This window comes from Parasteatoda tepidariorum, chromosome 6 (assembly GCF_982258835.1).
Source record: "Parasteatoda tepidariorum strain Cologne lab strain chromosome 6, Ptep-v5.0, whole genome shotgun sequence".
Classification (NCBI taxonomy): domain Eukaryota; kingdom Metazoa; phylum Arthropoda; class Arachnida; order Araneae; family Theridiidae; genus Parasteatoda; species Parasteatoda tepidariorum.
In genome coordinates this window covers 52,471,638-52,493,468 of record NC_141760.1, presented here as the reverse complement: position 1 = coordinate 52,493,468, position 21,831 = coordinate 52,471,638, and the positions used below count along the sequence as shown (strand labels likewise).

Below are 21,831 nucleotides of genomic sequence, written 5' to 3'. Positions count from 1 at the left end.
CAGTGATAATTGTTCAACCCCGCTAACGTCTGGAGTTTCATCAGCTAATATGCTGAAGCATTCCGACTTGTTGATCTTAACAACAAGCTCTTTTAAAATAGTCCTTCCACAAATTTCAATGAGCTCATTTTGGATTTGAGGACTTACGTAGCGGCTTCCTTTCGAGCAAAATGCTGCCTTAGACTTTCATCCCCCGCTGCCATTCGAAAGCGCAGTAGAGATCTAAAATTTCCATCATTGTGGCATGGAGCTTTCATCGTTATCGGTCCGGAGTCACAATGACCACGGCAAGCTAATTCTTGTTTGCCTATTAAAATTATAGTTTCGATGATTGATGTTAACACTTTTCTATTTTCTTTAATTGTGACTTGTTTCGCAGTGTCAAGTTGAAGATGTACGTTAGGAATTTTATTTTCATTAATGCTTATAAAGTGTTGCCCAGACACGCATGCATTTTTGTGATAGTCTAAATTTTGATGATAATTAAACTTCTCTTTAGCGTTTTTCCATTTATTAAAAGGCTTTTTCACAAGAGAATTTGGCACTGTATGGCTCCCCTTACCTACTTCTTCACTACAGAAGAAAAAACAATATCGACAAAATGCACCGTCCAAATTTCCTGAATATTCTAACCAAGGGAATTCTAACAGCCATTTTCTTTGAAAATTTAATTTTCTTTTTCCACTAGTAGGAAACTTAAATGATTCATTTGGCATACAACGATTTTTTAAAATTTCCCATTTTTCTTCATCAGTGTATTTTTTACTATGCTCTAAACGCGAAATATCTTTTAACATCGGATCACTTCCACTTTCGATAACTGATTCATTTAAAACTGCAATGAAAATTATGTTTTTAATGAAAATGTGAAACAAAGGAAAGTTTTAAAAATTAAAGCAAATTTGAAACTTGAAAATATAAAAAAAACTTTCAGTATTGAATAAGAAAAGCCGTTCATACGATTCGCATTTAAAATTGCTAGCAAAGTAAATAATCACCTCAAAAACGAAATGGGCAAAGCTGTTAGAAACGGAAGAAAAGAAGCACTATTTATGTATACGTTTGAAAAAAAAAAACGATTTGTAACGCTTATAATTTGGAAAAAATATTTGATGGGTAAAAAAAATGTTTATAATTTTGTTTCAACTCGATATTTAAGTGTATAATTGAAGGAATCTAGAATAGAACTATACATATTTATAAGAATAATTGAAATGTAAAAAAAAATACATTCTGAAAGATAATTCTTTCAAATATGTAAATGTTTATTATATACGATTATTCAATTATTTTATATCTTTCGGCATGTCCAATATGAAATAATTTTAAATCAAGCAAATAGAACAGAATCAAGTGTAATAAAATAATTTAAAGTCAACAAAAAAAATATTATTTTTATTTTGCTTTTCTTTATGCTGAGGAAATTAAAATTTATAATAATGAAAATTCTCTTTTCAAGAAAATACGTTATTAGCAAAAATCAGAAGAAAGTTAAACTGGAATAATAAAATTTGACAAAAAAATATTGCTTACCTGCTGTTTTTGAGTTATTTCCTGAACTCGAACAACATTCCATATTAGTGAAACAATCGTTTATCGAAACGGAGTCAATATCTTTGTCATTATTTGTTTCAATTCTTGGCCTTTTAATTAGCCAACGATCCATGATTATAATCGAAAGAATCAATCACTAACATAAACTAAAATTCTTTTTTCCCATCTCTTTTATTTTTACCCCCTAACGCTGGAGATTGGTTGAGACAGCGGCCTTGAAATTGATCTCGTCAGCAATATTACTCGCGTGGTCACGTGTAAAATGAAAAAGAAACTAACAATTGTTTTTTGCATAGATGAAGAATATTGATACTATTTTTATATTTATTATTAATTTTTATTTTTATTATTAATTTTTATTTCTTTATTTAAAAAAAACACTTGTAAATTAAATTGTATTTATTTTTATAGAGTTGTCCATTTTGATTAAACAAGTTACGAATAATTTCGGGGGGGGGGGGTTGTCCCCCAAACCCCCCCCCCCCAAAACTACGCCACTGCCTAAAGGCACCTAGAACCATTCAGATGGCTCTGCCCAAAAAAGTAGATTATCCGGAAAAAAAAAATCAACGAAACATTGTAGAAAGATGCCTCTCATTCAAATTAAAAACCAATGTCTTTATCTGATATCTTGTTCCATACATAATGATTACAATAGATAAATAAAATTATTTTATTTAAAGTTCTAATTGTCTCCTCTTATTGGGGCACCATATAAATGCTAGAATTGAAGGAATATTTTTCGAGGGTGGAGTCGGAAATAAAATAGGCTGGATATTTGAGAAGGCAGATGAAGAAAAATATCTTGACCATAAGCATACAAGGAAGTCATACAAAAATAGGAGTGAAAGAAGTAAGGAAAAGTTAGATCTCGTTGAAAGGCTCTCGAATAGATTGAAATTTTATTTGGATCAATGCCATATTTTTTGTTATGTAACAAGACGTAATCTGAAGCAGTGTACAACCTCAAGATAAATATTTTTCAAATTATTATTATTATTCTTTTTCTGTTTGCCCTTCGAATTATTTGAGGTGTCCTTAATTTTTAATATCCCTTTAGTTATTGAGCAGTTCATGGCGGAATAATTTCAGTTGACCAAAATAAATGATGTAAAAAGCATACAAATGTTGTGTAATATACTAATTACGAAAAGAAAAATTAACACAGCTGTAAGTAAAATCGTAGTTTTTCTATTTCACAAAACAAAATGTTTCGGGTTTTATTAAGAAATTTCATACTAACGGATACATGGCACAGAATAACAATTGATTCAATTTAGATAAGTAGAATAATTTACGAATTACAACATGCAGAGTTTGAGTAATTTAAACTATCTCATTAACAAATTAGTTAAAATTAAAAATAAATAACTGAAAACAATATAAATCAAAACACTTACTTATTATTAAATTTTTTCTATCACTTAGATATATAGATCCAACTTCAAGAATAAATCTATCCTTAGAAGTAATGATTGGTAATTCGAATTTAATATAATAGATAAAATCCAAAAACAATTGGCTCAGTCTAACAAAAAGAAAAGAACTCATTCCTTTCTCTATCAAAAGCCAAATTCTAACTGAAATGCTAACACAAAATCTAAGAATAATAAGCGTTGAGGAAAAAAATCGTCTGCTACTTAATAAATTAAGAATTATCGTTTGCTGAAAAATAGTTGTTTGTTGCATTATAAAATCTTTTGCAGTGCATTCATTCTTGCAATAGACTTAGCCCAGCAATGCACTTTGCACCAAAAAGAAAAGTCCTTATCCCCTTATTGTTTGTCTAGAAATAAGTTGGTCTGAAATTGTTCTTGTGAATAAATTTTTTGACATTAAAATATTCTTCGATTTGTCTACTTTTTTTTACATGATCGCAAATCGTAACGTTCTAAAAAAAAAAAAAAAAAAAAAACCTAGAATAGAATACTAAAATGCATGCAAATTTTTTCCCCTGCAAGTTTTATTGTCTTCTGTTTTTGGAAGGAGCGTTAAAACTCAAGATCTTGTGTCTTAAGGAAGACTAGTAAATTTACATTAAGCATTATATCCTGTCTCAGTGGCATTATGGCTTATTTTGTGTTGGTTTATTCCGATTTTAATAAGGACAAAAATATTTGCTGTCGACATTTAGCACAACACGCGTCGCTGGCGTCCAATTTTCGACAGGGACTAAATTAAAATACGCAAGCACAGTAGTTTCTTGAATTTCACACATAAAAAAATTATATTTAAATTCGTAAAAAGAATAATCTCTTCCCTGATTTTAACTTTAATCAGTATAAAATTCATGAAATTTTTTTGACATATTGTAGTCCCTTACGCTGCAGCATTTGGAAATGACTTCATATTAATGGACGACGATTGCAGGTCACATCGGACTAACTAAGGTGAATATCCTTTTGAAGAAAGGAATCATACGAACGGATTGGTCAGCGTGTTCGCCGAACATGAGCCCTATTACGCAGGCTATGGACATCCTGGACGGACAAATTGCTGGATGCTTATCACCCCCACAAACTCACCAAGAACTAGAAAGGGCAATTTTGAAGGAGTGTAGAGAATACTCCAGCCCCTCATTAATAACGTAATTGACTTGATGCCTCAGAGGTGTTCAACGTTGCTAGCCATCAGGGGAGGGGGATGGGGTTATACTACCAAAAACGATTTTCTTTTAAGGAAACATTTTTTCTTATGCACCCAAATACCAAATACAACATATTTAGTTCTGCCAAACAAACATTTTTATCTCATACAGCCGACTACGTATATCGATAATTATCTATCATTCAAACGAATCTCCAGATGCAAGATCAACCCACAACATCAATATCCTTTGTTTTGAGCAGTGTAAAACAATTTATTCAACTTCAATATAATGTAGTCCCTAATAAGTATGTGACAACCCAATCATCAGATCAAAAGTCATGTTCCTTATTTTTTTTATTTGCACACTGTAGATATAAGACGCTCAAATCTCTGGTCAGACATGTAGCAACATTTAAAGATTGTTGGAAGAACCTTCACGTCCATAAAAGTTGATTCAGAAAAAAAACTTTTTTCTGTGTAGTAACTGTTCTTCCACAGCCCATCTTCAGTGTGTTAGACTCTCTGCCTTTTTTGGAAGAGCAGATTTTTCATGTTATTGATTTATCAAAACTTAGTATTCCTCAAAGAGGAAGTTTAATAATAGTGTAACAATCCTTCACCCCTTGTTCCTAGTTTATTTAGTAGTAAGTAGTTAGCATAATTGTACAAGAAATACTGCTTTCTTAAAAAACAAGGCAAATATTTTTGATTGGGCAATATTATGTATTTAATGTTAAGCAAACTTTTTGCTAAAAATTTTCATAAATTACTAAAATTTCTACAAATATAATCGTCAAACCGAGATGAAAAATAAACAAATTGATATAAATTGAAGCAAAAATAAGAATTAGAAATTTTGAACTGTTTTTTGTTTTTGTTTTGAAAAATTAAATTTCTTATTTTGTAGATCTAATTGAGTGACGACCTTAAATTTTAAATATGTTTTTTAAAAGATAAAATATCCAATATTAGTTTATTTCTGAAAGTTAAATTAAGACCAAAGCATAATTAGAATTTTCCACCTATAACTACTCCTCTTTGACTGTTGCAGTTAGCCTGAGGAAAGAGGCCTCTTAGAGTAGTGAATTTATGTCTCAATAACATGTTCTTTATTTATTGAAATTTTAAAAAATTATGATGGTTTATGAATGGATGGACATAAGTAAAATTTTATATCATCACAACACAATAATCTCGAAATATTTTATTTGCCTGAATGATTTAAAATTACATAAACATGAGTTACAAAAAATGAATATAAAAAAAAACGGAACTTAAATCTTTTAAATGTACACATACATATTAAAATTTACACATTCATTACATGTATCATTTTAAATACAATTTATTAATTTCTTATTTTATTTATGTAACAAAATTGTAATTTAGGTAGCTGCTCTAACGGAAAAAATTATGCTCATAGATAATTAAGAGCCATTAAAAAAAAAGAATCTTTCTCCATACAACCTTTTAAAATATAATGGAATGAATATTACAGCTTCATAAGTGTTAATATTTTCTTTTTCTATAAAAAAATAATTTTTTTTCGACAAAGGTAGTACCATTTAATTAACATGATTAAGACTCTAGACATGAACTTAGTTGTGATTACAGATGTTTCATATGCAAATTACAATCAAATTTAAAATACAGAACACTACTGAATTGAAAAATAAACATTTTAATTCCACATTTCTATCACATTTAAAATTTCGAATGTATGGAAATAACAAAGAAATAATCCTAATAATAAATACCATAAATTTTTAGAGTTTAAGAACTAAAATGTCTTATATTTTCAGCTAGTTTTAGAAACAAAGCATATAACAAGGAAATGATATAGGCATCATCTATATAAAATAATGCAATTATTTGTAGATGGCCTGCCACATACAGATCCTACGCCAGAAAACAGAAAAGCAACCTGGAATTGGCTAAAGATACAAAGCTTAATATCCTGTTTGATAGGGCAGAGAAGGACGGGGGTAGCCAGAAGTAGGACCTCGAGAATAAGGATTTCCAGAGGCAGGTCCAGCGCTTGTTGGTGGCATGGGTCCACCAGTTGGTCCAGGAGAATAACCAGCAGGATATTGCATTTGTCCTTGATAGGCTTGAGAAGTAGGGGGTCCTCCAGCATAGGAACTGGGACCACCAGCCTGACTTGGAGCTGGAGCACCAGTAGGAGGTCCAGCATATGGGCTACTACGTCTGTAAGACAAGAAAAAAAGAATTGCTGTAGTAAAGTAAACAACAAAGTCCAAGAGGTAATGCTATAAAATATCGGTTATTTTAAGATTTTACGTTTATAACTCACAGTAATGTTACCAACATTATGCATTCAAATCAGTTTTCTAATAATTCATTATAATTTCAAAATCTAAACGAAGATATCTACTTTAATAATAAATATTTATAGAAAAACAATCCAGTCTTTTAAAAAAGAGCTAAAGAAAATGTCACAAAATGTCTGCCAAATAATTTTTTTTCTTTATAAATTTAGAAAATATAATCTGAAGTTAAAAGCAAAACAGGAATACAAATTATAAGAAATAAAAAAAAATTTATTCACTTCCAATCAAGCAGTATTTTGTCGTATTAAAATTAATTTAACATGATATATTGCCACTTTTTTTCAAGTAATATTGCGTTCAATTATTTTTGAGACAGAGATTTACTTTCAAAAACAAATTTAGTTTATTACTTTAAATAATTTTGATTTATAAAACTTTTTTATTATTAGGAAGGATTTTCAAAATTTTACCCAATGTAAGAAATTAGCCATAAACTTGTATTTCTGTCCTTAGAGATTACCAAATTTATAAATTCTGTCTTTATAAGTATAGATAAACAATGAGAAACGACGAAATAAATGAAGGCATAATGCACAAGAGAAGATAACTCCCTAAAATTGGCCCCTTCTTGATGGTGGGCTAACCTTTGTTACCTGCATTTATGCAAACTAAGTCTCATTTTTTATTTTCTGAAATTATTATCAAATGGCTGCACAAACCATGGGAGGGAAAATAGCTTATTATTGATACTTAAAAATGAGTGAAGTTGGTGGAAAGTATACTTCCTATGACCCTCCAAAGGGTAAAATAACTAAATAAATTTCTAACTTTTAAAGTGAAAAATTCAACAAGTAAAATATTACAATTGTTGAGTCATTTGCTGCTGCTGCTGTTGTTGCTGCTGCTGTTGCTGAGATTGAGAAGGTTGCTGTTGAGCAAATTGAGCCTGTTGCATCTGTGGGCTTTGTTGATAATTGCCATAACTTTGACCTGGTTGAGAACCATATCCAGCACCAGGTGTGGGAACAAATCCACCAGTAACACTAGAAGCAGGCGACTGAGGTTGCTGATGAGGTCCTAAAAGAAATATTAAATTGTTTTTTTATTTTTATTGCATTGAATCAATTTTTAATGAATAAGATGTAACAAATTTTCCTTTGAAATGTCTGCAGAAAAAAATAACATATGCACTCTATTCTAAAACAGAATTAAGGAATTACACGCAGATATACAAGGTGTTTAAAAAAACTGACCTATGAATTCAGAGGGATAATAAAAGGCATTAAAAGAAATCTAAAAATCTAAAAGTGGTCAGTTAAGAGTTTGCTATATAGATTTTTACCAATTTTTACCCTTTTTTTACTATCCTAAAGTTAAATTTGCCAATCAAAGACTTTACATCTGCTAATCAAATTTTGTAACACACCTTGTGAACATATAATATTTTTAATACATAAAAATCATCATATCTGAAAAATTAAAGAAATCTTAAGAGCATTTTATGAACACTGCTGTAGAATGTTTTAATATAGCTGCAACATTTAAAAAGAGGAATTGGAAAGATTAAATTAACAAATATTTTCTTTTTTTTCAAAAGAAACCCTACTTCACATTTTTTTTTTATAAAATAGAATTTTTATTTTGAAAATATGTCTTTATTAAATATTTGTAACATCCAATCAAATGGTAAAACACTTATAAAATTGTTCAACTCAATTTCATATTGAAAATATACCATTTTTAATGTAAAAATTCAAATTCTCTTTTTAAAAAGAACTTAAATTTCAGTAAAAAATTTACTTCAAATGAGTACTTTAAAACATATTTCCTTTTTAAAAACAATATCATATAAATTAGAAATAAAGTAAAACTTATTTTAAACGTCTTTTCTTTAAAATGTTCAAATTTTTGGTAAAAATTAGAAGATCAAATATAGGGAATTTAGGAGAAAGCAAAATTGAAAGAATTTGCACATATGCTATTGTAAGAACTGCAATATTCTCTAAAGAAACGACAAATTTTTTTTTACATAATTTATTTCTATTTTAACAAGATTAATAATTATATAATTAGTAGATAAATATGTCTAAAAATTAGTCTATTAAATTAGAATGCATAACTATGTTCTTGACATCACTTATCATTAGTGGACAAATGATTAAAATTGAAATTTGCCAAAAACTTGCAATTTCTGGTGTGGAATGCTTTAAGAAGGCATCATTCGTTACATAACATTCCCAAATAAATGACAAAAATGTATTGAAGATGAAGAATGAAAACTATCTTACCACTTCCAGTAGGACCTTGAAAATAGTGATGTGGTGATGGGCCATGTTGTGGGTTTTGTGAAGGTACGTATACAGGTTGAGGTTGGTTTTGGTACATGCTTGTTGGAGGAGGTACACCCTGTTGCATTTGTTGTTGCTGTTGTGGTTGCTTTTGACTTGCTGATGAACCTAAACTAGATATACTATCAGGAGAGCCAGCTCGAGCATCTGAAACAAACAAATAATTTAATACAAATAATGCACTAATGGAAAATCATTTGCGTGTCGAATAAACTGAACTTGAATTTAACTTTTAAGGAGATCATATAAAATAAATGCTTTGAATTTTAATTATTCGTAATCATTAGCATATTCTTTCCCATTTCAAAGTGTTTAGCTAGAATTTTAATAATAGATTAGAGCTTTGACTATATGAACCTCTTTAATCTAAATATCCTTATTAATCAAAGAAGATTCCAAAGTATTTAACTATTTTTTTTGCACTTGCACACATTTTTTCTTCCTTTTATCAATTTCAATTACATACTATATCTTAATTCAGCTACACAAGGCCTTCAAAATAATAATCAATCATTTTATGTGAACAAATAAAGGTTTTGTTTGTTAGAGAGGTTGGTTGCTTCGGTTTTTCTACAAAAAATTATAATCTAAAAACTGAAATTTATATTATTTAATCCATTCTTACCCATGACTTACAGTGTAATTTAAATAGGCTTTTACAGATAAGAGAAAGAAAACTATGTAATCTGTGCAAGAAAAATATATCATAGTGCAAATGGAATCTGAAAAAATGCCTCTAAATTTGCAAAAAGAATATAAAGCAAGGAAAACTTTTTTTCAGATAAACAGATTTTAGAAACATTTGAAATGAATGTCGAAATACCTTTTTATTTTGATTATCAGATGCAAGTACAGCCCTAATTATTTCAGATAATAAAGATTCAACTGCATATATTTTCAGATCAATATTAAATACTCAGTTTAATATATTACAAATATATATAGTAGTTTTCTCAACTATTTAATACAAAAAAATAAAAACAAAGTTCATTAAATTTTCACACATCTTTTCCTAAAAGTACTTTGGATACCACATTTTCAACATTTACTATAACTAAAATGTTTAATAATTTAAAACCGTACAACTCACAAAAAAAATAGTTAAAATAGGATAAGAAACACAAATTGATTACATGTAACAATATGACCAAGTGATTTTCTTCAATACAGATTTTATTAGAGTAATAAAAGCAAGAAAACAAATTCGATGTGCAAAATTTGGATTTTTCAAGCATTTTTCTACTTAAAATTAGATTTTGCTAAAATAAAAAACTAATATTTTTCTTACATAGTAATTAGTTTTATGAAAGTAATATATAAATATTTTAATAAAACATTGCAGGGGTCTGTCCAAGCAAAATTTACTACCGTTTAGCAGTACCTTCACAAATTCAAGTTTAGGAAATCTTATAATTTTATGTTGTGTCTCGTAGAAACGTATAATTCATATTTTTGGGTTAATTTTTTAATATAATTTTTACAAATTATGTCTCAATTTTCACAAAATAGGTACCTCTCGGAAAAACCTAGACAGACACCCCCCCCCCCCCTGTATTGTGTGTAGATGGAAATGTGATGCATTATCTTAAATATATATATATTTTTATACTTTAATAAAACAATTTGATTAACAGCTTATTCAATATCCATTTCAATCAGGCTGAAATATTAAAAAAGAATGTACTAACTTCAATCCAGCAAAATATTAATTTAATACTCATGCACAAACACTATATGCATTCTACACTGTCTAAAACAGATAACTATAAAGAAAACCAATTGAATATATTCAGGTGGTGATAGTTTCAACAACTTAATAACTACTTAGATATCACTTTAGGAAGGCAAAAGAAATTGACTGAATGCAGAGTTTAAATGCACAAAAGCTACAGAAGGATATACTGCACCACACGTATTCAGCATTACACTCCTAAAAAGTTGGTTAAACGGTTGTTATAAGCTAATTGACAGAAATGGTTCGAAAAAGGTAACCAGGTTCACAGGACCAATGTTAATAAGGCAAACTCTTTGAGGAGTAAGAACACAAAAGATACAGACAAAAATAATTTGAGAAAAGGATAAGTCGGAGATTGCCATTAACAATTTCAACTTGTGTACCTAATGAGCGTTGTAGTAATAAACCACAACTTTTACAAAGGTAACAATCAGATATCAAAGTGTTCTTTAGCATTGCTTTCTGATAAGTACTTTAAAAGTTTTTAATATTTCCATTCGATAATAGTATAATACAAAGAATCATGTTATTCCCAGAATGGAAAGTGCGTTAATCATCCAAAAACGTTTTCCTGTTAACTTTGAAAATTGAACTTTTTTTTGCTCAAAGCCCTTCATTTTTTTATATCTTCAGGTAACAGTAATTAATCAATTTATTTAACTCTAGAGCTAAGTACTGGGTTTTCAACAGACCTGTTTGCATATTTTAAAGTTGAAATTATAAGCTTTAACCTATTCTTTCAGATTTTTATTGTTAATTTGAATGTTGATACACACCTTCCTAGTCATTAAAATTCTTAAAGATGATTTCTTTTGAAAACATTTTTTAATAGTTATAACAATGTACTTTTTTTTTATTCAGAAGACCATGATTCATCATAAAATATATACTCATTTCGATACATAGAGTACTAAATAGCATTAAAAACTTTTAAAAAAATGCCAGAAAAGTTTGATATTAAAGAAATATTTTATTTCTTATCTTAATATTTATTTTAAGATTCTGAATTTTTTCTTCTTCTATAATTACAATAGTCGCTGCATGACGCATTTTGAGCATTATTTAAATTATTTAGTTTAATTTCATACTCAAATATTACAAAAAACTTATGTTAACATGAATTTGAGAGCTGAAGGTAAAATTAAAATAACATTTAAAACACATTTTTTAAAACTATGCTCCCAGAAGTTGCACATTTATTAACTTAAGATTTTTAATTATGAATTTCTTACAAATTCCTTCTTCAACTAAATAATATGCTTCATGCAGAAATGTCTATTAAATTTTCATTTATATCCTAAAACAATTTTTTGCATCATGTTTGAAAAAAGAAAGTTTTCTTCTTTCAAGAATCAGAAATATTAAGAACAAAATGTTTTTACTGCAGAACTTTAAATACAATTTAGGAATTAAGTTTTATATAAATTATTTATATTACTTGTATTGGTCATTCTAACAAATAATTCAAAATTAGTTCAGCTGATCTAAACTGTCGCGGAACGAATTTTTTTTATAGAGAAGAAAAGTATAGAAATTAAAGCAAACTTCAGATTAATCACGTTTTAATGTCCTAAAACAATTTTATTTGAAATTTGACTAACTTGATAAAATGGCAAGATATTGCATTTTATTAAATAAAATATAAAAGTCCTAAAAGCATATTAGTCTTCAAATATGAAAATATATAAGAACTCGACAAATTTAAAACATCAAGCTACCAGAGAAATGTAAAGAACTTTAAAAAAAATTAAAAAAATCACCCAATACATAAATTTTTTAAATAAACTTTTCTATTAAATTTTGCATCTATTTTATTGCTTTAAAGTTTATTATGCTAAGACAACTTCAAAACCAAAATAATCATTGTTTCTTTCACACATTTCTCACTTCAAAAGGGTTGCTGACTGTACACTTAGTATAATGGAATGGTTGAAACGTTTTCTTGGCTATCAAGTACACGATTAGGCAGTTTTGAAGCAAGTTAGAATAAAAAAAATCAAGGACTTAACATTTCTTCACTTTTTACTACTCAAAGATATAATTTAAGCACACACATAAAAAAAAAATTGCTGTTTTAGCTGTGTTATTACGAACATTCAGTACAAGATAACAATCATACTTGCTCAGGTGGGTTTTAATAAACCAAGCAAAATTGAAATATGTGTTTTTTTTTAAAATAGATTAAACTTTTTAAATTTCTCAAGTAATTATTGGTCACTTATTTTCTTCTATAAGAAGTTTTTCGTTTCTTTACTTTCTTTATAAGTAAATGTAACAAAAATAGTTTTAAGAATAACAGATATTTATTTCTAAGTTTTAAAATTCAATGCAAAAGCACTGTCTAAGCAACACACAACTTAATTTACAAATTCATAATACAGATTTAAAAAGAATATTTTAAATTTTCTTATTTTATTTTGGAATTTAAGATAGTCACCAAAAGTGATCAAAAGAAAACAATGCATAAAGATAAAACCTAAAATCTAACAAGAATTAAACCTGCTTAAAAAAAACATTTATATAACAGATACCTACATAAACGAATCACTAAAGTAAAGATAAAGAAATATAAATTATGATTTAAATCCAAGATTTCAATTATAGTGAATTTTAATATAAGAAAATATCTAGATATATGCCTCTTTCTATATATATACATAGTAATTTGTTTCAGATTGTTAATTGTATCACACGTAGCACAATAACAGTAAAAAATACTAACAAAAGTGTAGAGTTATAAATTTGAGAGTTTTTACTTTTTGGTTTCAAATTTCCTTTTACTTCTCCATAGCAGTTTAGGAAGCCCAACCAAAGGATGAATTATCACTTAAGAAAATCTAACCAAGCACCTTAAATTACTTATATGAATTAAAACATTAATATGTACACACCCATCAATATTTTTTGACTGGCAGCCAGAAGAAAAAAATTTGTCAAGCCTTGAACAATGAATTAGAGATATAACATGCACAATTCGAAACTTACCATGCAAAATATATTCTTTCCAATTTAGAAGCATCTGCTTAATAACATCAAAAACTGAAAACCAAATGGCATCTTATAAAACCCCAGAAAAAAGTTAAACTAATTTTTTTCTAAGTGAAAAGCAACTAAGATTATTATGCAACAGCTACTTCAAACGGTGAACCCAATATTAAAACTGGACTTAAAATATATAATTTATTAATAAGTAATTCAAATAGTTTCAATTGACTAATCTTATCACTGTAATAGTATAAGCTAGTTAAACTGTGGATTTTTATTTCAAATATATATATAATATTTGAATTTAGTAACTTCAAATTTTTTCCCCTTGATATAGTTTGTATAACTACCACTTTTAAAAAAGGTAAAATTTTAAATATGAAAGTAAAAATTGATTCTCATCTGTAGTAAGTAATAAATTTTTAATGGTAATTGAATACGAAAATAGAGAGTATTTATTTTCTATTAACACTCCTTTATATTTCTTTGAATTTATTTTAAAATATTTTTGAGCTTTTGTGCAACCATTAGAAAGCAGTAAACAATCTATAAGCTTTCTTAATACTTGTAGATGAATTTATAAGAAAAAGGTTGAGGGTAATAATAGATCTAGATCAAGTGGAGCATATATCTTGCCAACTGTGCGAACTATCTCTATTTTGTAAATAAAGTATGTTTTAGATTTGTAAAGTATGTTAAAGCATAACTGATAAATTGAAGTTCCTATAGGCAGCTTTTTTTAAAGTGAATATTTTCAATGCACATTGCAAGTATATTTGGCAGCATTCTTAGAATATTTATTGTATATACTCAATTAAGTAACATCTTATGTAAAAAAGAAAATATTTAACAATGTTTTAACCATAACCTATTCAAGTTCATTTTTCTATATCCCAGGTTTCACATTATTTAACAAAAACTAAACCAATAGGAAATTCCATACATACTATAATATATAAAACCATAATTTAAACTGTATGCATTACCTACATTAATGTTAATGTAAAAACTACAGCCAGATTAAACATGAGCATGCAAAGATTAAAAATAATGTTAACACAGCAGTATTACAAACTTCATAAACAAAATTTTATTTCAACAAAAATAAAAGCAAATCTATTTGCTGTAACAAATCAAGGCACAGTTAGTTGTTAGTATAATGGTATCTATTTTGAGAAAAATAATGCATTCTTGCCTTCTTGCAAGCCGAAAGAAGTAGCAACTTTATTTCTACTGCCTTCACCACCTTCTTTAGATGACAAAGGATCAAACTCTTTAGGAGCAGCTGCATTGGGAGTACTGTTTGATTGAGACACTATAGCACCTAAGGAAGAAAGAAAAGTCAAAAAATACCACTGAGTATTACGAGATTACTACTAAAAAGTAAAAAACATAACTAATACCACAAAAATAGAAAAACATGCATCCGTAACTAAATAAAATATTTACCAATTTTCAATACAAATCTTGATATATGTCAGGTATAACATACTTTTGTTTTCAAATCATAAATAAAGAAAACGTACGATCCGACTCCTCAAAACTTCAAGAATAAAAAGTACAATTGTCCTAAGATGACGTCATATTCAAAATAAATAAAGCTAAGTATAAAAATACAAGCACAAATAGAATCAGCAATAATGAAACAACTAAAATCTTTTTCTTAGCTGTGAATTTCACTTCTCATTAAAAGATTTTCACAAAAATTTAAGCTCTAACAAAAAATTTCAGAAATTAAATTAAGTAGACAGAAAAGGTATGATTAATAATTTTAAAAAGAAAAATATTTTCAGACATAAGACCATATTTGTATCAAACCTTCAAATGAGATAAGAACAATAACAGCAAATGAGTGAGGCAATGTATTAGATAAATTTTATAACAAAGGTTTTCATCTCACTACTGTATTTATTATTTAAAAATAAGGTTACATTATTTCAAAGGGAAAAATAACAAAATTATTAGAAACAAATAATCTACCCCTCCTTAAGCTGAATTTAATTTATTTACGATACTTATACATTTAGTACATACAAATAAGAACCTTAACATTTAGCAAGAAGAATGTAGGTAGCAAACATCAAATATGAGACTGGAAAATAAATAAAAGAAATGCAATTGAAAAACAATTAGGAAGATAATTTTGTGTTCAGGAAATTTAATACAAATATTTGCTGCTTTAAGAGGTGAAATAACATAAAATTTATAATATTTTAGAGTTAGTTTTTAATTTTAAAGAGGACAGCCATATATCACTAATCAAAAGGTCAGAAATTATATCAATACAGCCTTTAAATTTACTTTGGAACATTGTTGACTTAGAAACTATTAATATAAATAGGAAGGATTAAGTAACTTTACAAAACTAATTAAGTGAACAACCTCCTGTAAAGCCACTTTGAAAAATTTTAATTATTTACTACCTTCTATCTTTATGAACTCTTCGACTTAAAAGTTTTATCTGATTAGCTTGCCTACATTTAATAAACTGTGTGATAAAAAAATTTCATGAGCGAGTATTTTTCTCCGCATCCTCCGATACATAAAAAAACATGTAAAAAAAATTCTGGAAATCTTGGAACAAAAATAATCTAGTATCTGAACCATATTTACCGTAGCAAGGCATTAAATGCAACTTAGATCTAACACAAACATTGTTTCAAGTGGCAGTTTTAAAGCCCATAATGATATATGTTCTCAATCGCATACAAATTATGGATCTAACTTTCTCTAATATTTATGGGATTAAAACAAACCCCATAAATATCTAAGGGATCAAATCCCTAAGCACTTACCTGTCCTGACTGAAGGCAAAGGATAGTTTACCTTGGGTCTTAAAACATTTGTTATAAATTGAAAGAGTATAAAAAGAAAAGTTATAAGAAAGCACAGTAACTATCACAGTAACATTGTCATTTATTCATTTTATTTGAATAATCAAGACAATAATTGAGAAAGTATTCATATACTATCTCCCAAAAGCAAATTAGTTTAGATACTTCTGTGCAGCCTGAAGTTTCCAAATTTACTTTACATTAAATATTTAATTAAAAAAAATTTATATAATACCTTTTTCACCTTCAACTCTTGATCCAGGTATTGCTTGCCTAGGCTCTAACTGATCTATTAATTGATTGACTTGATTTCTTATCTTCTGTAACTCAGTTCGTATATGTTTGACTTCATCTGATTGCATTGGAGCAGGTTGCCCATTAACTGCAATGTAAATAACTCTTATAAAAATATGTGTCTTGATTCAATAAAAAAAAAATACTCATGAAAAAAAAAAGAATATTTTGCTGCAGCATAAACAAAGTTGAAAAATTTTCAGACACAAATGAAATCATATACTCTTACAAGCATCCTCACCAAAATCTCAGAAATTAGGTTAATTTTTACAGATTAAGACAGGCTAACTATTAATAAACTTGAAACTCTTACATTAAAAATTTTTTTTTTCCCTATTTAGAAATTCTTTTTTTAAACTTAATTGGCCCAGTAAGTCTGCATGTTGATTAAATATATCAGTAAACCTTATAACTAAAAATATATAAACAAATTTAATTAAAAAAAAAAAAAAAACTATTTATAAAAATATTTTTGATCATTTTAATTTTTTACCCCAAAGTTTGTAATAAAAATGAATACTTTTGAAGTCCTTTTCAAGAAATTGTAAAAGATATATCAGCACGGTCACACACACAAAATAACTAACAAAAAATGATAGGATGTGTGACAGCTTTAGCCACCTATTTTTAAAAATGAATAACAAATTTTATCTGAAAACTGGAATAAAATAAATATTCAATTGAATGAAACAATTTCAGCAACTTGTCTTTTAAGGAAAGCATTCGTACAGTAATAATTTTAATTTATGGTGCGTCATTCAGAATTTTTTATTTTTTTTAACAAAATGCAACTAAAACTAAACAAGAAAATGTAAAGGTGTAAAAAATCAAACTTTTTTACAGAAGCACAAAACTAGTGTGATTTGAATCTTTTTAGGTTTTGAGTTTAATAAAGTATTTAATTACTAATTGAACTTTTCACATACCGGACATTCCGGCGTATAACGCGCCCCGGCGTATAACGCGCACCCGCAATTTCCAATAACTTTTTTTAAATTTTAAGATATATTCTTCGTATAACGCGCACGAAAATTTGGATTGTACATGTGCAATATCTCGTCTAGTATCTATAGAAAACCAGAAAGCCTTTTAGTGCGGGACATGTTTTGGTCCCACCTTACAGATAATACAAAATTCTTTTTGAAAGTATGTAACACCGATATGGCAGTTATTCCGGGCGGATTGACACCATTAGTTCCGCCATTGGATGTCTGCTTAAGCTAACCATTTAAAGCCAATTTAAAAAAAAAACAGTGGAACACTTGGATGTTGGAGGGCGAGAAAACCTTTACGAAAGGAGAACATATGCGTCATGCAAGTTTGAAAACAGTGGATATTAAAAGTATGGGATGAAATTAAGCCTGAGATGGTTAGAAAATCATTTAAAAAATGCAACATTTGAAATAATCTGGACGGATCAGAAGATGACTGTTTATTTATGGATGAGGGTAACACAGATGATGAAGACGAAACAGATTGTGATGACGTGCCTGAAGAAATAACGGAAGACGAACATAATGAACTATTTACGTAATAACGAAAATCAATAAAGTATATAGGTAAAGGTATGTCATTTCTTTAAAATAAAAGTATTTTTCTATATTTAAAATTTTTTAATCTATAATTTTTTATATTCGGCGTATACCGCGCACCCGAAAATTCCAATGTTACTTTTTGTATTAAAAGTGCGCGTTATACGCCGGAATATACGGTACATATAATGGCAGTGTTAGTGCACACAGCTGGTAAAACTTATATGAAAACATCCACATTTTTATGCTGATAAATCATAATTTTTAAATTTAAGACTGATTGTTAATACAGTGAAACAGGCTTATTTAATGAAGCTCTGATTTAATGAGAACACAGAATAATCAAACAAATCGAAAATACTCGGTTTGTACAATGTTTAATCGATTTAAACAGATTTTTTTTACAAAAGAGAATCCAAGTTTTAGTGAGCTAAATTTTTTTTGATTTATCAACTAAAATTTCAAGGCACTTCCACCTCTCCAAAAAAATTCTATTTATAATTTAATTAATATATATGAACTTTTGTGATTTTTTCAGAAACCAGCACTTTATTTTAGCACTTGGTTATAACAAGGAACTATTGCATTCCTTACATGCCTGTTATAAGCAAGTTCAACTGTACAGCAAATGTTTAATTTCTAATGTAAAGGTCTTAACTTACATACCAAATATAGTCAATTTTAATATCCTACTGCACTGAATAGCAAAGGATAAATCTGAACTATCAAATATCGAGATTAAGTCCCCATCTGAAAAAATAAAAATAGAGTGATTAATACTTAATTTATAAATTTTTTTTAGCATGTTTAAAATATCTAGAGAAAAATTACAAAATAAATTAAAATTATAATTCTACCAAGAAATATATTGAAAACATTCAATAACAGAATTTAAGGATTTAAAAGAAAATAATACAGAGTTATGCAACATATTTGTTTTGTCAAAACAATTTCATTAAAATAAGAGGAGAGAATTAAGAAGAAAAAAAGTCAGAAATAGATAAGTAACCAATCACACTATATCCTGCATTTAGTTTCAAGTACAGATTATCAATATTACAGATATATTAAGTACAGATTTTCAATATAAACACAGAACGTATCCTAATAATGTATTTAAATAAAGCAGAATAACACTTCAATGAGAAATAAATCAAGGATATACTAAAATTATCACCATAATGCAGATTTAGTATTACTGTGATAGAGAGAGTATAGAAACAAGACTTTTTAGTTCGAAACTTCATAAAATAAACATATACTGATCCCAAATGCTATCACTCATTTCATAACATAATTTGGCATAAACTAGATACATTTAAGTACTAACAAAATTATTAGTTACATCCATACAAACTGTCAAAATACAAATTACTAATTAATTTAAATAAAATTCACAATAAAAAGTAGATATGTGTTACAGTACATTAAATAAATAAATATTAGCGATCTTTATCAAGATAAAAACATTTAATAATCAATGGCATAGTTTGTTCAACTGTAAGAGCCAGTGGAACAAGTTACAAACTGTCAAAACTGTTGCTGTAGATATTTTCTCATTTCTACTTGTGTTAACGTAAACAAATGCTTTAAAGTTAAATATTTCAATACCAAACTTTTATGTGCAATGAAAATTACATTATGTTCTACCAATTTATATTTACTGAATAAATATTCATGTTGTTCTTCTGAAATAAATATTTATATAAAATACATGAATGAAAATTGAGAATTCGTTTTGTTAAATTCATGTAGATCATTGCAGTAGAAAAAGTCCAAAAAATTCTGAATGCTATTAATCAATTATTATTTAAGGTTTTAATATCAAATATCACAGTTTTCTTTAGGAATAAAAAAGGGCAAGATGCTTCCTTTCTGATAAATAGACACTCGCTTAACATCATAAAAATTTATGAAAATGTAAAATATTACATAATAATTGAATTTTATGCGTATATTTCAAAAGGATTCAAAGGAAGAGTATATTCAGTCTCTCATTATCAAAATGCAAGAAAAATTCAAAAACAACTAACGGCTTGCTAAAAGGCAATCTCTGCATATTTTGTCCAAAAAAAAGTAAACTAACACAAAATGAGTGATTGATAAAAAACTCAAAAAGCTTTTTTCCCTAATTTAAATTGAAAATTATATAATAAAAACTTATAATACATTTTTTTTAAAAAGAAAGAAAGTTAGTTATAAAAATTTTAACAGTTTAGAATAATCCTAACAAAGTAAATATTTGTAACAGTAATCAAAATTAAACCTATAAACATATACACAACCTCCTATTAAATCTGTTACAGATAATTATACCAGTGTGCAATTATTTAAATAGCCAATTAATTTATTGAAAGTGGAATATCAATAAAAAGGGTGTTAGCTTTTTTTTTATTACAAAAATGGTAAATTTATTGGGATCAAAGGGTGGGATGCCCTTAAAAACTCTTAGGAAGAAAACTGAAATACTATAGTTTTCTGATTCCACTACAGAAAATCAGTTGATATTTCCGTATTATGATCTGTCACGCCAACCACAATCGCTAAGGTACCAAATGAAACTTGCAATTTAAAAAAACAAACAAACATGTAGATGTTTGCCTGGGGGTGGCTACGAGTTATACGTTTCGAGTTGGTCCCTTTCTATGACGTTTCTCTTAGCTTTCTACGGGCCACTGCCTGGAAGTTACCAAGACTTAGCCATTATTCTGCCACAGATCATAATGCGAAAGTCTCCCCTGGAGAAGAATAGACACAAAGAAATAACTCACCTTCATCTCTGTATTTAATAAGAACTTCATCGTTTGCGTCTAATTTTCCACGAAACACTCTTTGCATCATCAAAACCAATTCATCATATGTGATATCTTCATTGTGGATGGGAATACGCCTGATATCATCACCTAATTGAGCTTTGATTATTAATTTTCCACTTAAATCTAGTTGAGTATAACCACCCTCTTCAGCACCTCCTCCCCCATACGAATTCACAGCCATAATGCACCCTTGCTTCCTTCAAATTCTATTTCTAGATAATAAAAAACAAAATTTATATTAAATAATGTATGAAAAATATTACGATGATTTTAAAAACTGTGACAGCTTGAGTGATTATTCAAAAATAAAACATAAACTGCCATAAATATTCAGCATTAAAACTATACAATAATATAAATGTTAATACATAATTGCACCTCGTATCGCAACATTCATTGCTCATATTAACTTATCTATATACTAAAAAAATATTTACTATATTATTTATTTATGTGACACGACAATGAACTTCAAATATTTAACAAGATAGACGTATGTTTTTGAATTGCTAATTAAATAATGGTGAAATTTCATTAAATGGTTACGGAGTTGTGATTCAATATATTTAGTTAAGCCTAAAATAAGAGTGATTAATTAACTGCCAATTAGTGATGAAGAGAATATGATTAAATAACATAAGTGGAACAGGATGAGTAGATAAAAAAAAGAATTATTATTTGCACAGCGTTACTTACAAATCCCATTTAGAATATTGACAGCTGACAACTAAAAAGAAAGTAAAATTCAGACGTATCAGAGTTCAGACCACGCCACAACAACGCAGTTGCAGTTGCATTGAGAAAGTCATAATCACATGTCAAAACATTTTTAATTAAAATTAAATATGTCTTT

The 21,831-nt window shown here is 27.9% G+C and overlaps 2 protein-coding genes across 5 annotated transcripts; both read right to left on the bottom strand.

The window, feature by feature from the left end:
* Positions 1–143: 143 nt before the first annotated feature.
* Positions 144–716, bottom strand: LOC147808030 (zinc finger MYM-type protein 1-like). Its single transcript, XM_087166835.1, has one exon. The coding sequence runs from the start codon at positions 714–716 to the stop codon at positions 144–146; it is 573 nt and encodes a 190-aa protein (XP_087022961.1).
* Positions 717–5,332: 4,616 nt separating this feature from the next.
* Positions 5,333–21,821, bottom strand: LOC107449814 (uncharacterized). Of its 4 annotated transcripts, none has more exons than XM_016065472.4 (9): positions 21,675–21,821; positions 20,934–21,190; positions 18,829–18,912; positions 16,572–16,718; positions 14,698–14,826; positions 13,503–13,556; positions 8,723–8,929; positions 7,298–7,511; positions 5,333–6,351 (listed from the first exon to the last, which is right to left on the bottom strand). In XM_016065472.4, the coding sequence occupies exons 2-9, from the start codon at positions 21,157–21,159 to the stop codon at positions 6,093–6,095; spliced, it is 1,320 nt and encodes a 439-aa protein (XP_015920958.3). In that variant the 5' UTR covers positions 21,160–21,190; positions 21,675–21,821; the 3' UTR covers positions 5,333–6,092. The 4 variants fall into 4 exon arrangements, with proteins under 4 accessions (XP_015920958.3, XP_015920959.3, XP_015920960.3 ...); XM_016065473.4 differs by lacking the exon at positions 21,675–21,821 and adding an exon at positions 21,416–21,567; XM_016065474.4 differs by lacking the exon at positions 13,503–13,556.
* Positions 21,822–21,831: the final 10 nt, after the last annotated feature.